The sequence below is a fragment of the Sorghum bicolor genome, chromosome 7, assembly GCF_000003195.3.
Source record: "Sorghum bicolor cultivar BTx623 chromosome 7, Sorghum_bicolor_NCBIv3, whole genome shotgun sequence".
NCBI lineage: Eukaryota > Viridiplantae > Streptophyta > Magnoliopsida > Poales > Poaceae > Sorghum > Sorghum bicolor.
Genome location: NC_012876.2, coordinates 3655379 through 3670373, shown reverse-complemented (window position 1 = coordinate 3670373; position 14995 = coordinate 3655379). Strand labels below are relative to the sequence as shown.

At 40.1% G+C, this 14995-nt stretch overlaps 1 protein-coding gene across 1 annotated transcript; it reads left to right on the top strand.

The window, feature by feature from the left end:
• Positions 2058 to 9227, top strand: LOC8076557. Its single transcript, XM_002444993.2, has 2 exons — positions 2058 to 2191; positions 6672 to 9227. The coding sequence occupies exon 2, from the start codon at positions 6710 to 6712 to the stop codon at positions 9101 to 9103; it is 2394 nt and encodes a 797-aa protein (XP_002445038.2). The 5' UTR covers positions 2058 to 2191; positions 6672 to 6709; the 3' UTR covers positions 9104 to 9227.

The window sequence follows — 14995 nt, the reverse complement described above, 5'->3', positions numbered from 1 at the left end:
TTTCAATTCTAGCCGTACAAATTTTCAACACAGGCGCGTTATAACTAAAACCGCCTGTAGAAATGTTTTACCCCCCGCCGGCTTAGAACCTCTGTGTACTAGTGTTTTGCATATATTTTGATATAGTTTCCTACATACAAATAATTCTACAAGCACAAGTAAAACTAGGTGAATTATAAACAAAATTCTTCACATGTGATGATGATTTACCTCACTTTATCATGCTTTTGGGTGGAATGTTGATGGTCAAAACGAGTGTTAGTCAGTTAGTGACCGTCAACAGCAAGAATGTGGTTTGGTTATGGAGACAACACCAGGGTGAGACTCCAGGTGCATTAGGTAAGCCTGTGTCGATTAAGGATCAGTCATTAGTAGCCATCCTGACCAGTTTCAACGTACCAAACACATAACATGGGCTGAGTCATGGTTGAATGTTAAGCCTAGTACCCTGCCTCTAAGGTGTTCAAAAAGTTCACTACAACGTTTCTACGACCCTTCGAAGTTCTTGGAGGCAGGGAATTATTGCAGAACCGCCAAATTTAAGGTAATCTCAAGCATATATTTGTCAGACATTACTGAGTAGCCGAGAGACCAAGTCAAATCTAGTAATCTACCGAGTACACCCAAAAGGGAGGACTCAAAATGATCCACTTTTGCATACAACATCCATAAAATGAAGAGATAGAACTTCAAAACCATTTCTTATATCACATGAGTTATAGAATTAGAGTTCTTATATATAGAGTACCATTAACACATTACAAGTTTTTAGATTTGTAGTGGAAGTAAAACATTTATACAACAACATGTTTACAATAGCAAGGAAAGATGGACATAAACATGGGATCAGAGTATAGTTTAAGTAAACATTATATGGAAGGATGTTTAAGCATTAAGCACCATCCACGGCAGTCCAACGGAGTCAGGTGGAGCCTTGGCTGGAGCTGTGCCTGGTGTGGCTATAGCTATACTAGGTGCGACTACGCGTGACGACAATTGGCGCCGACTTTGGAGAGACACCGGAGATGTTGGCAATGACTGAAGGGGGTGACACCGCTGCAGCAATGAGTGTCACCACCAACAGTCACGTACGATGGGTAGAGGCCACCGAGATGACACTGGACTTCACCTCGACCGTTGTTGGAGATTCGGCAGGATATGGTGACCAACAAGACGGGCTTTATCGAGCCCGACCCATTGATCGATGCTGACGATGTACATGGACGTCACACTTGATCGTGACATCATAGAGGACCCGATGTTAGAGGAGTTCATAACCTCACTCATCGGCATTTGGATCGTTGCCTGGCCTTCCCTTGAGTGCATATTGTCACCTTCGGCGTCCTACAGCTACAAGATGGGGCCCCGGCAGTGGCGGCACCCCAGCTGGAGGATGAGGACCCAGCAGTGGTCTCCTGCGAGCTGTGAACACCACCCCAACCCTGCGCTCGATTCAATGGGTAGTGGACTCGTCGAATACATACATGGTAGGAGGTCGCACCGCTGCGTCGGTATTGGTTGTTTCCTTTTATGTAATATCAAAATTAGAGGTCGACCTCCTTCAACGCTCGATAGAAGCGTGTTGTATGTTTCCTTAAACTCTTCTACTTAATACAATTATATACAGATCTTTTACGTATTCAAGAAAAAAAGATACACAATTTATTTCTCCCTATACTCTATCTATAGAAGAGAAAGAAATAAAGAGTTCAGATTCTTCCTGCGTATACATTTGTGTTCATTTTGTGAGGTCCGTTTCTGCCTCTACACAATAAATAAAGCAGGTTCATGCCAAGCTTTGGAAGAAAAACAACAAAGGAAAAGCAGGAAAGAGAATGAAGCAAAGCACCCTCCCAGGCTCCCAGGAGAATATTAAGCTATGCAGCAGCAAGCAAAGGATCGTATACTGTCGATCCCAGGTGTGTGATCGAGTAAGTGTGCTTTTGCTTTTGTTGCCGGTGGCCAGCTAGCTAGGTAGGAGCAGGAGCCTGCTGGGAGAAGGACACAACACACATATATAGGCTCTCTACCTCCCACTTTGACCATCCACCCTTCGTCTTGCATTGGATGGATGGTTTGTTATTCCATCGGCTTTCGTTGTAGAAGCATCTACAATATAATAATAATCTGCATGCGATCCACGACCAACTCACTGTTCTCCATCATCACCAACGATCTGGAGAAACCAAAGGTGTGTGTACCTTAATTATCCCGCCTAATTCCCCTTCCGATGGATCCTCTACATTATATTTTATTTGTTTGTTTAAACGAAGCGGTAGCCAATTTCATTACTAGCAGTACATAAGAATTAGTATCTGTATGTATTAGTGAAATATCTTGTATGTCCCTTAAGATAAGTTGCCCGGTGGCCTCTCCCACTTTTGAAAATGATTGAATTTTCCTGTCAAGAAATTATGTGTACTATTATACATATGATTCAGCCATGCGTGCTGGTATGACATGTATATTTAGTTTAATCACATTTGAACATATAAATTTAATTGTATAGTTCACATACATACTACCTCGGATGGTCTAGTATGATCATATATACAGGCCATATATACCATAAATCTAGAGATATACACATAAGAGTAACTACGCCCTATGCTTTATGGTTATTTTTTATAATATAATATGTTGATTTGAAGGGATATTTAGTTTTTCTAATAATATGTGATGCAAATTTAAGGGGTTAAATACATTATCTATGGGAAGAGATGTTAATTTAGCATTACTTCGGATCGTATTTCTAAATGCCACATGTGGGTAATTTAAATATAAAGTCATGGGTTACTTTTGTTGTTTCACGCAATAACATAGGTGGGTAATTATTTAGAAAATAGAATAGATCAAATAGTTATTATTATCAATCGTGATTAGATTCTACCAATTTGATGGTGAGATGTTTTTATTTTCATGAGAGGTTGTAGGACGTATACATTTTTATTTGGCCTCATGAGGTTCATGTGAAAGCATCCTTTGATAGTATCTAGTAGAATTTCTTTTTTAACGTGATATAGATTTTGTTGAAACCTAAGCTTAAATATATAGTCTTGTTGCATCCTTTTCTACAAACTTCATAAATTTATAGTTTAGTTTCTACATTTTAATCTAATTGTTGCATTTTTTTCCACTTCTTATGTTGGAACTCTAGTGTAATTTTATCATTTATTCAAAATTTTTATTTTATAAAAACAGTTCATGCCCTAGTAGGTTTTCCACGTGTTAAGTTAAAACCCAGTTTGCACCCCGCACTCAACATGTTAAATTTGTTATATCACATAGTTATATGTATAGTGGTATTGTTTTATAGAAAAAAGTATAAATACATATGGCACCAGATGAACATATTATGAAAATGTAGTTATGGTCTATTTAATGACACAAATTTGGCATCATAAATCTTGTCAACCTTTTCAATAAATTTAGTCAACCTTTAAAAAATTTGGCATACCACAACTAGGAATTGATTTATTCAGAGAAGAAAGGAGTATAACACAGAGTGCTCAAAATTAAATTACAAATGTTGATAAGAAACATTGTTTCACCGAAAATATATAAATTTATTGGAAGCAACAACTTATGATTTTTCGTGGAGTATTAATATAAATTTAGGTGAAATGTTAGTTTAATTGCTATATGATTTGTGAATCGAACATTTTTCCATGTTTCATAAGCTATCAAAAGAAATATTTATTCTCATGTATACATGTTCACTTGGTTTATATGGTGGAATATCGTATTATCTTACTTTTAACTTCACAGTTATAGAAGTGTGTAATTTAGAAACATATATAACATACTTTTGAATTATTTTTTTAAATAACAGCATATATTATTATTTATGTGCATATTTGAGATATATTTTTGTTTATTTGTTATAATTGCTAAGATAGATACAATTATAAAGGTGTTACTTAATATTATATTTCTCATATAAGTGAGTACTTTATGAGATCAATTGGGGATATTTTAAAGTATTATTGTTAATGGTAGACGGGGTTAATTTAGATACAAAGTTACAATGTTACTGTGAATTGTTTTCATAATGGCAGTTGTGTAATGTTAGTAGGTTATTTTAAATTATATTTAATAATGGAGAAGATGGACAATTTGGATGCGAACTTAGGTTTTTTTTGAATTATTTTTCATTATAGTAGATGTGGGTAATTTATATAAAATTAGTGGGATATTTTATATTACATTCATAATGGTAGACATACTTTATTTTTAATCATCTTCATTATGGCAATGGTGGGTAACTTAGATGTAGTGTTAGCGGGTTATTTTAAATTATCTTTAATAATTGTATAAGTGGGCAATTTAGATGCAAATGTAGACAGTTATTTTGAATTATCTTTCATTAGATGCAAGATTAGATGGTTACTTTATGTATTTTCATAGTGGCAGGGTTGGTATTTTTTTATAAATTTCTTGTGATCTCGCATGTGCTAAATTGTATGTTTTTCTTTGTTTATTTTATAATATAATATGCATGATGGAGAGTCTGTAGTATATATCTAATTATTATAAACATATCAATTACTTTTTTTTGCAAGGAACAAATATATATAACTTTTTAATCCATATTTTTAGTTTTTCCCTTGTATGGCACCTCACTACTCGATACAATGGCTTTCTTTCGCACTCAGCAAAGTCCACTTGGCAAAGAATTGTTCGGCAAAGGCTTCTTTGCCGAGTGCCACGTCAGCACTCAGCAAAGAAAACGGCAGCCGTCAAGTTGACAGCTTCTTTGCCGAGTGCTGACGTGGCGGGCACTCGGCAAAGAAATTAATTTTCTTTTTTTTTTGATTTTTTGCCGAGTGCCAGCTACCTAGGCACTCAGCAAAGAAATTAATTTTGTTTTTTTAAAAACTCTTTGCCGAGTGTTATGCACTCAACAAAAAAATTAATATTGTTTTTTTTGAAAAATTCTTTGCCGAGTGCCTTGTGGTCGGCACTCGACAAAGAAGCCGAGATGGGAAATTTTTCCTAGCTTTGCCGAGTGCCATGATCTCTTTGCCGAGTGCCATGACCCCTTTGCCGAGTGTGGCATTCAGCAAAGCTGGGAAATTTCAATTTTTTTGTTCTTTTCCTTTTCATTACAATAAATACAATGTACATCACATATTCAGTTTCCATGAGACAAAACACAATACATGTCGCATCGATATCCACATTCAATCAGAGAAAACATATATAACACACACACACACACATATATATATATATCACATTAATCCATCACATAAAGGTCCATAATCCATCAATCACAAACGAAATGTCTATCCATCCACATTAATCCATCATTCGCCAAAGCCGCCTACATGTCCAACACAAACAAGACAAATAAAGAGACCCATAACTTATCACATTGGCCCCCAGTGCCTAAAGAGCTCCCACCTTGCGGCCACGTCTCCCACGCCTAGTATTGCGACCCGTCGGTCGGTGGAGGACCACCTTGCCACTAGGGCGACTCAGTAGGGCCAGCAGAGCCAGGAGACCACCTGGAGTACCCGGACTGTGGAGAAGCCTAGCCACGCGTAGTACGGAGGAGGGCCACCCGTACTGTGGCGAAGGGCCACCCTGAGGAGTAAGCGCCGAACCCTGTGACTCTGGCTGCACGAAGGAGAAGTGAATTTGTTAGTACCTGGAGGACGGACCAAGTGGCTAAAACAATAAACGACCATATACACTCACCGGAGTCCCTGTAGGAGCAATAGGATGCGGCAGCGGTGGCGGTACGAACAGAGTGAGCAGTGAGGGAGGCACGACCACACCTGGGATGTCTAGGCTCGCAGAGAAGCGAGCCATATCCGCTGACCTCTGCTCCCAATCACGGCGTTGGGCCTCCGCCTGGGCCTCCGACCACACATTGGCACTCGGCGAAGATTGGTTATTTGCCGAGTGTCAGGTGGCGGGAACTCGGCAAAGGTGACGGCCATGGATGCCGTTAGGCCCGGTCTTTTTGCCGATTGTTAAGCACTCGACAAAGAGACCGGTTTGCCGAGTGCCAAGATGGCTTTGCAAAGTGCAATTCTTTGCTGAGTGCCACGTGGCCAGGCACTCAGCAAAGAAGCCCTTTGCCGAATGCCTGATTTTTAGCACTCGGCAAACCTACAGGCACTCGACAAAGGTGCTGTTTCCTGTAGTGCCTCTTTATACGTTGAATACACAATTAGATGCAATGTTAGGTAGTTATTTTGAATTATCTTTAATAATGGAAAGTGTGGGTAATTTAGATGTAAATTTAGGGAGGTATGAATTATCTTTTATAATGGCAGAGCTGGCTAATTTATATACAAATTTAGGGCATCACTTTGAATTCTCTTTTATAATGGCAAAGGAGGACAATATAGATACAACAGGGTTTGCTTATGTAATTTAAATATAATAGGGGAGGTGGGTAATTTTTTTATAAATTAAAATAGATCTAATGACTATTATTAGGTATGATGATTAGAGTCTATAAGATTAAGGACCAGATATTGTTGTGAGAATTTTTACAAATTTATCTTTTTTTTCCTAACGCATATGGAGCCTCCAGTTAGTATTAGTAATAGTAAGAAAGTAAGATAAGGAGGTTGTACTTCCCAATCTTACCATTATATATTAATATATGCTGTTAAGGTAACTTTTTCATTTTTATTTTTGGAACATTCGTTCAGGTGTCAACAACTGTACTGGTGGAGTAATAATCGATAAGATGAGTAATTCAACAATGGCAGAGTTATTAGTGCACGTGTGGAATGTGTGGGAAATTCAGACAATGGTGCTCCTTAGCTTCATGCTACAGCTCTTTCTGTTGGCTACTGGAAGCCTCCGTCGCCGCCACACCACAGCAGTGCTCAGGGCTTTGATATGGTTGGGCTATGTGGGAGCAGACTTGGTGGCTGTTTACGCCCTTGGCCTCTTCTCTCAGTATGAGGACAAATACAAGCTAGGGAGGGAGTCGTTTGGGGACATACTGCCATTTCTCTGGGTGCCTTTTCTCCTTGTGCACCTGGGTGGCCAAGATTCGATCACTGCCTTTTCTATCGAGGACAACAATCTATGGCTGAGGCACTTGTTGAATCTAGCAACCCAGGGGTTTGTAGCTTTGTATATCTTCTGGAAATCCTTCCACAGAATCAATGCCAGTGTATTGATTCCTGCAATGTTTGTGTTTGTTTCTGGGATCATCAAGTATGGCGAGAGGGTCTGGGCACTAATGAGTGCGAGCCGAAATGGCCTTGGCAAGTCAGTTAAGTTCAGCTCATCAGCAGAACTGTATCGTCGTAGCAAGGAATCATATGCTCGTCAGACGGTGCTTCTTGCTCGAGGTTTATTTGTGGGGCGAACTGTGCTCCAGGTTGGGGACGATGCTGAAGAACAACTTGAATACGATTTTAACGAGATTTGTGAAGACAGAGGAGAGAAGCTGAAGATGGTAGTGATGGAGCTTGGCATGATGTTCGATCTCCTCTACACCAAGGCTAATGTGCTGCAGAGATGGACCGGTGTCGTGTTCCGGTGTGCTTCCCAGACTTTGATGGTGGTTGCCTTCCTTTCCTTCCTGATAAGCTTAAAGGGTGCCCACAAGCACAACAGTGTGAATGTCGCGATTACCTACACATTGTTCACTGGGGCCATGTTTATGGAAGCCTGTTCTATTGCTGTGGTGATGGCATCACCTTGGACAAGAGCACACTTGAACGAATACAGTAGCTTTCTTCATTGCCTTTGCAACATTGCTACGTCCCTTTTCAAGGCTGTTCAGTGTAACAAGGGGCACCAGACCATGAGTTGCATTTCCATGGGGCAGTTCAATTATATGGATTACTGCATCGCTATGAAATACAAACCCAGACTAATTTCAATGGCCATCAGTGCTATTGGTCTGGACAAGCAATGGAGAAACTTATGGTACGTCCACCACATCGTCGATGATGCCAGCTTTAGATCAGGGGAGGAGGGGATTATCAGCGGTGTTATGGAAATTCTTGGCAGACCAAACAATGACTGGTTTGGACAGAGGTGTCTTGGCAGGAGATTGAATTATACACTGAGCCTGCCCTTTGAGCATGCCCTTTATCGTCTGCATATATACACAGACTTCCATATAAACAAATACTTTGCCCAGTACACTCCTGCACCAGATGATGTAACTATGCGGCTTAAGGAACAATGCGAGACGCTATCAAACTACATGATGTACCTGATGGTGGTGCATCCTTCCATGTTGCCAGTCAGCACGGCTGCAGAAGATCTTGAACCTGAACTTCTCAAATGGGTAATTAGGAACAATAATCAACACTCCCAACAGGCGGCAACCAAGCTAGACTTTCTTGGCCATTACACAAGCTCAGTTCTCAGCAACGAGCCAGACTCTGTCTCCCCCTTCGAAGCAGAGCCATGCGGGCCACTTCATCTGGAGCAATCACTTATGGAGATGAAGGAGATGTGGTTGAGGCTGCTGGTGTATGCTGCTGGTAAATGCCGTGGAGAGCAACATGCACGGCAGCTTAGCGAAGGAGGCGAGCTCATCACCTTTGTCTGGTTACTCATGGTGCACCATGGTCTTGGGGACGTGGCACGGCAGGAGCTTAGTCTTTTAACATCTAATGATCCTTGTGTACCCCAGCCTGGGTCCACAGTGTCAGTTGAAAATAGTAGCTGGAGACTACGGCAAGAACACCCATGTTACGCCTTCCAATTCTTCCCTGCTGGTGGTCAGCAACAGGAAGAGACTGCAGTGGTATCGCGCGAGAAAGAACAGATGATACAGCTCGCCCGAATGGTGCAGGACATTGTGCCACAAGTGTTGAGAGCTGGACAGTCTGTGGCTGCAGATACACAGTTCATTGGTTATCTCATCCAGCAATTGCTGTCAGCCCTAACACAGCACGATGGGGCTACGGCTACGGCGGCACCAGATGGGGCATCAGAGCAAGATGAAGCCGGGACATCCGGCGAGGCAGCAGGACAAGATGACGACGCGGTGACAACGTCTGAGATCCACGAGCAAGAACCTGTGATGAATGCAGTGGAAAACGAAGGCTCGCGACACGCGTGTAGCGCTAGTTTCTCTTACTCAGCTCATGGATTTCATAATGCATAACCGGTAAGCATTGCGCTGCGCAGCCGGCGCTGCTGGTGATTCAATGATATATTTATTGTTATTGTTACCACGCATCCAATTCGTAGTTCACCGATCGTGTTTGCTGTCATCCGCAATATGTAGTTTTTTTTGCCTAGTGTGTATTGTATTGTCCAAGAAAACACTACGTACTGCACCACCTTATTATGTATCTATATGTTGTAAAATAATCGTTTTTTTACTTGTGGCGTCCATACATGCACCTCTAGTATATAAATGCGGTTATACTAGCGCGCGGACGTGATACGCGCGTCCGGACGCTCGCCTACTATTGTGCCTACGACGCCGTCTCACATCTTTACTGACCTCTGCGCTTACTACTCTTTCTGGTTACATCTGCACTAGCACATGCGTAGGGTCCATTCAAGTGCATGCGAGAGAAAGAGAGGAAGCACCGGACGCTTTACGATGCTGCCCGATAGAGCCATAGAACTGAGACACTACTCCAACTGCATGTGAAAAAAAGAAGCGTCGCGCGCATATCCATGTATTGACCTGATAGAGGACCATCATTTGGTTCTGTGTCCTTTGCACGTATATCCAAGTATGTTGGAGCTGGCTCCCATGATAGAGATAGATAGTACTAGCTAGATGCATGTAGCCCCTGTAGCATGTGCTTGTCCGCGAGTTATAGCATTTAGGCCTTGTTTAGTTCCCAATTTTTTTAAGATTTCTCGTCACATTAAATCTTACGGTACATGTATGAAGCATTAAATATAGATAAAAAAGGTAACTAATTACATAGTTTACCTGTAATTTATGAAATAAATCTTTTGAACCTAGTAAGTCTATAATGGAATAATAATTGTCAAATAAAGCCGAAAGTGCTATAGTAGCGAAACCAAAAATTTTTCGCGAACGCCTTAGAGAGAGTACTTTTTATTGCAACATGCTGAAATAAATTAAAATAAAATGCATGTAACATCCGGAGTATGCATAGCCACTGCAACATACTCTGAAGAGGTGAAACATTTGGAACAAATAATTACAATATACGCATATAGTCACTGCAACATATGTAATATTCAGATAAAACACTTGTAACATACGTCTAAAACAGGTAAAAATATTTGGAACAAACGCTTGTAAGATACCCGTATAATCAAACATGCATCTAAAACATGTGAAACATTTGGAACAAACACTTGCAACATACGCGTATAGTTATTGCAACATATGCAAAATCTAGCTAAACACACTTAAAACATGCGGAACATTTGGAACATACATATATAGGCACTGCAACATATGCAATATCCAGATAAACAAGTGCAACATCTAAATAAAACAGTTGAAACATTTGGAAGCTATAACTACAACATACAAATATAGCCATTGAAACATACTCCCTCCGTCTAAAAAATAAGTGTTATTTGCGCTACTCGAGAAATAACTTTAACTAAATATATACTTAAAAATATTAATATTTATAGTACATAATTAGTATCATTGGAAAGATCTTTAAGTCTATTTTTTAACAAATTTATTTAAAGATACAAATATTGCACGTATTATCTATGAATCAAGTTAAACTTGTGCCACGGAAATCTAAAACGACACTTTTTTTTAGAACGGAGAGAGTAGAATATGTGCACAATTACTTTGGATGAAAGCTACCTTGAATGACTTTGGAATCAAATTCAAGAATGTGCCTTTGCTATGTGACAATGAGAGTGCAATCAAGATGACACAAAATCCGGTTCAACATTCAAGAACCAAGCACATTGACATAAGGCACCATTTCATAAGAGATCATCAACAAAAGGGTGATATTAGTATTGAAAGCATTGGCACCGAAGATCAACTAGCCGACATCTTCACAAAGCCACTTGATGAGAAGAGATTTTGCAAGTTGAGGAATGAATTGAACATACTTGACTTCTCCAACTTGAGATAAGTGCACCCCCACATTTATATATAAGACATGCCTCTCCTCCAACAAAGCAAGGTAATGATGGTTGACATAGCATTCATACTTTGCTAAGGACATGATTTGAACATATAGACATGTTTGCATGACAATAGGCTCATTCATGAAAATCAAAAGATTTTGATGTATGTATGGTACCACTATTGCTTATATGATTGATTGATCTAGTGGTAGCATATGACATGTTTGTGAGCTTGTAAGCCTAGTGTTGAATCTAGAATATGAGCTTATGATGTGTAATTCAACATGGTCAAGATAACCCTTATACTACATGAGGTGTGAAAAAACTTGTCCTTGGATCAAACCGAATTACATATTCTAGGCAAGTAATCTAGATTGAACCATAATTTGACCCTCACATTGATTGACTTAATTCTCACTAAAATTTGAACCTTTGTGGTCATTGATGACAAAGGGGGAGAGAAACAAAGATAAAGTCATAAAGGGGGAGAAAAGTGCTTAAGGGGGAGAGATAACTTTTTGAAAATTAAATTAAAACTTGAGCACACAAATAGGGGGAGCAAGCTCATGAACCATTTGTTGCATTTGTATGTGCACTAACATAATGAAGTGTTGCATTGCAAGCTTAAATATACTACTCTTGTTTGTTTGGTGCTTGCTAGAAATACAACTTGAATGATGCTTTGAATTCTAGCATAGAGTTTTATTTTCATGTAGTATCTAGACATATAATGTGATCTCACAAGGTATCTTGAGTTTTTGATGTATGTCTAGCTACTTTGGTGGTAAGGATGGTATATTGGCAACTCCGATTGGTATCACGCTTCAAAGGTCCATTCTATATACCTTACCATCATTTTGGTAGTAATAAATCTCCCAAAACTCTAATTTATGCATATGTGCAACCTTGAACCAAACTCATGGAAGCACATATGTAGGGGGAGCTAGTACTACCAAAACCGAAATTGAAATGTTTGTCCAACCTTGTCTCTTGATAAAAATGCTTTGGACAAGCAATTCAAGTTCATTATGATTTCTTTTCATATCTTTGTGATGGTTGTCATCAATTACCAAAAAGGGGGAGATTGAAAGCCCAAGTTTGGTTTTGGTAATTAAAGACACCAAGTTGCTAATGCCTTGTGCTTAAGTGATTTGAGTTAGGCATAGCAATACATGTGATGAAGGTGGATGGTGGCATGGAAAGGTGGCCACATGATCACAAAGGGATGAAGCATGAAGTGGAGATCATGGTGATAGACGAGGAGCAAAGTTATCAACACAAAGGTATAAACATAGGGTTTTACTTCTGCCGGTCTAAGATGAGTAGAGAAGTGATTGACCGGGTTTAGGATAGATAGCCGACTATCAAGAGGGGAAATCACGGTCATCTCTCGAATCAAGTGCTACTAGGTCCATATCTTGAGCATATGCATTAGGATCTAGTAAAGTGCTAACTTAACTCCTTTGGTGAAAATGTTTGTGAAAAGCTAACACACTTGCACTTTGGTGGTGGACACTTGTTGGTGTTAGCACATTTACAAAGGAGATGGAGTTCCTAGGGTTGAGAGGGGTGTGGGTTCCTCAAGCTCGGCGGGATTCGGTGCTTTTGAGAAAAATAAGTGTATTTTTTCTATTGCGCCGGTGGGAATTTTGGAGAAGTCGCGGGAGTGGTTTCTTAGTGAGAAACACTCACCGGACGCTGAGTGCGGAGGCACCGGACGCTGGCCTCAGCGTCCGGTGTGCTTGACCCTGCTAGGGTTAAGCACCAGACGCACTCTGAGAGCGTCCGGTGGTTAGCGTCCGGTGTGAGGGGTTTTTGCAACCCTCTCTGCGCACGAGTCCGGTGAGCACCGGACCGTCCGGTGCCTAGCGTCCGGTGAGGTTGCAAGTTTGACACACTCTCTGCGCATGAGTCCGGTGTGCACCGGACACGTCCAGTGTGGACTTGCAGAGCGTCCGGTGTGTTGCAGGTAGCCGTTAGAAACTGACGCGCGAGATTCAAGAAGGACACGTGGCTAACTCCAGTGCACCGGACGCTGGGGGTCGAGCGTCCGGTGCTCACTTAGTAGCGTCCGGTGCCCTCGATTTCAGCCCAGTGAAAACAGCCAACGACTAGTTTCTTTGAGGGGCTTATAAATTGAGGGTGGCCGGCTTTGGGAGGTTCTCTCTTGCACCTTTGATTACTTGAGACATACTTTGAGCTAGAGAACACTCCCTCCACTCATCTCCTTGCTTGATTGCTAATCCTAGTGAGATTGAATGAGATTCAAGTGCATTGCTTTGAGAGTTGCATTTAGTGGCACTTGATTCTTGAGTTTGCTACGGATTTCTTGTTACTCTTGGGTGTTTCCCGACGCCCTAGACGGCTTGGAGCAGCGGTGGTGTTGAGCTCGTGATTGGAGATTGTTTCGAGCCTCACCAAGTGATTTGTGAGGGGTCCTTGAGCCTTCCCCGCGGGAGATCGCAATTGGCTACTCTAGTGGATTGCTCGTGGCTTGGAGGATCCCCATCTTGTGAGTGGATGTGCGGCACCCGCTGAGGGTTTGGCTTTGGATTGCCAATTAGCTCGTGATCCATCAAGTGGGTGTATCGCCACAACGAGGAGTAGCTTGCTGGGAAGCAAGTGAACCTCGGTAAAAAATCTTGTGTCATCTCTTGCCGAGGATTCTCTTGTGATTGTGAGTGATTGTTTGGAATATCTCTACTCTACAACGTTGGTATAACAATCACTCTCCACTCCTTACTTACTTGTATACCTTGCTAGTTGTTTAGCTTGTTTAGTTTAGTCTTCTTGTTTAGGAGTGTAACTAGCCCTCTCTTGTTGTTGTGCTTTAGTGTTTAAGCCTTCTTGCTAGACTTGTATAGGTGGCTTGCATAGCTTAGTTGTGCTAGTGCTAGAATAGCTTCGCCACTTATTTTACTAACTCACTTGTTTAGTAAAGTTTGTAGAATTTTAAAATAGGCTATTCACCCCCCCCCCTCTAGCCATTTGGACCTTTCAGTTGCACTGTTGTCCCGGTTATCACTTACAGATAAATCATCAAGTGGCTAAAAGTCATTTTTATCATTTATTACTTAACATTAATATAGTCACAGGATCATGGTCACAAAATATAAAATCCAAATGCTATACTTGCCTTGATAAAAGCTTTTCTGCTGCTCTTGCTGATTCTGCTAGTCCAAAACTTCAATTAATTGCTTGCTCACTATTACCAACTCCGGTCCTTCTTGATCACCACATAAAAGTCACCGACTAAACAGGATCACACCACACAAGCATCCGAACAAACATGCATAGCAAACATAATAAATTTAGAACAATACACCAATCAATAAAAAGGTTTGAAAACAGTTCTACGCATTGCTACGAGCACGCAAGCATAAAAAGCACGCTTAAGAAACATCTAACAAAAGTTTTAGTTTTAAAAAGAACTCTATCGGCTTCATTTATTTTAGTTTTATAAAAGCATAGACAAGATACTTCAACGATATCTTAATTCAATGTAGTCAAATTTATATTTGAATAAAGAAAACTAAAGTAGAATTAATCTATATAGCATTTGATCAAATTATTAAACTTTAACTTTGTAAAAAGACAAGCGTACATGAAAATATCTAAATGAGCTTGGTACGTCCATATTTAGCATAAGAGTATTATACCAAAACATATTTTATTTGACTTTAATCATATTAACAGTTAAATATAAAAGATTGACATTGCCTTGTATTGCTTTTATTTAAAAAAACATGTTTGAATTAATAATCATTAATCAATTTATAATATTTAAATATATACAAAAGCATGTGGCACATAAACATCAATCGTTTAGTGACATATGGAACATGTCGGCACAAAGCTAAGCTACTGGAATGTAATATATGTGTATTAATTAATATTGTATTTCTAAATTCACTTTTCTAAAAGAAAACGGCAAGAATGCATATTTGATGTCACTATGAAG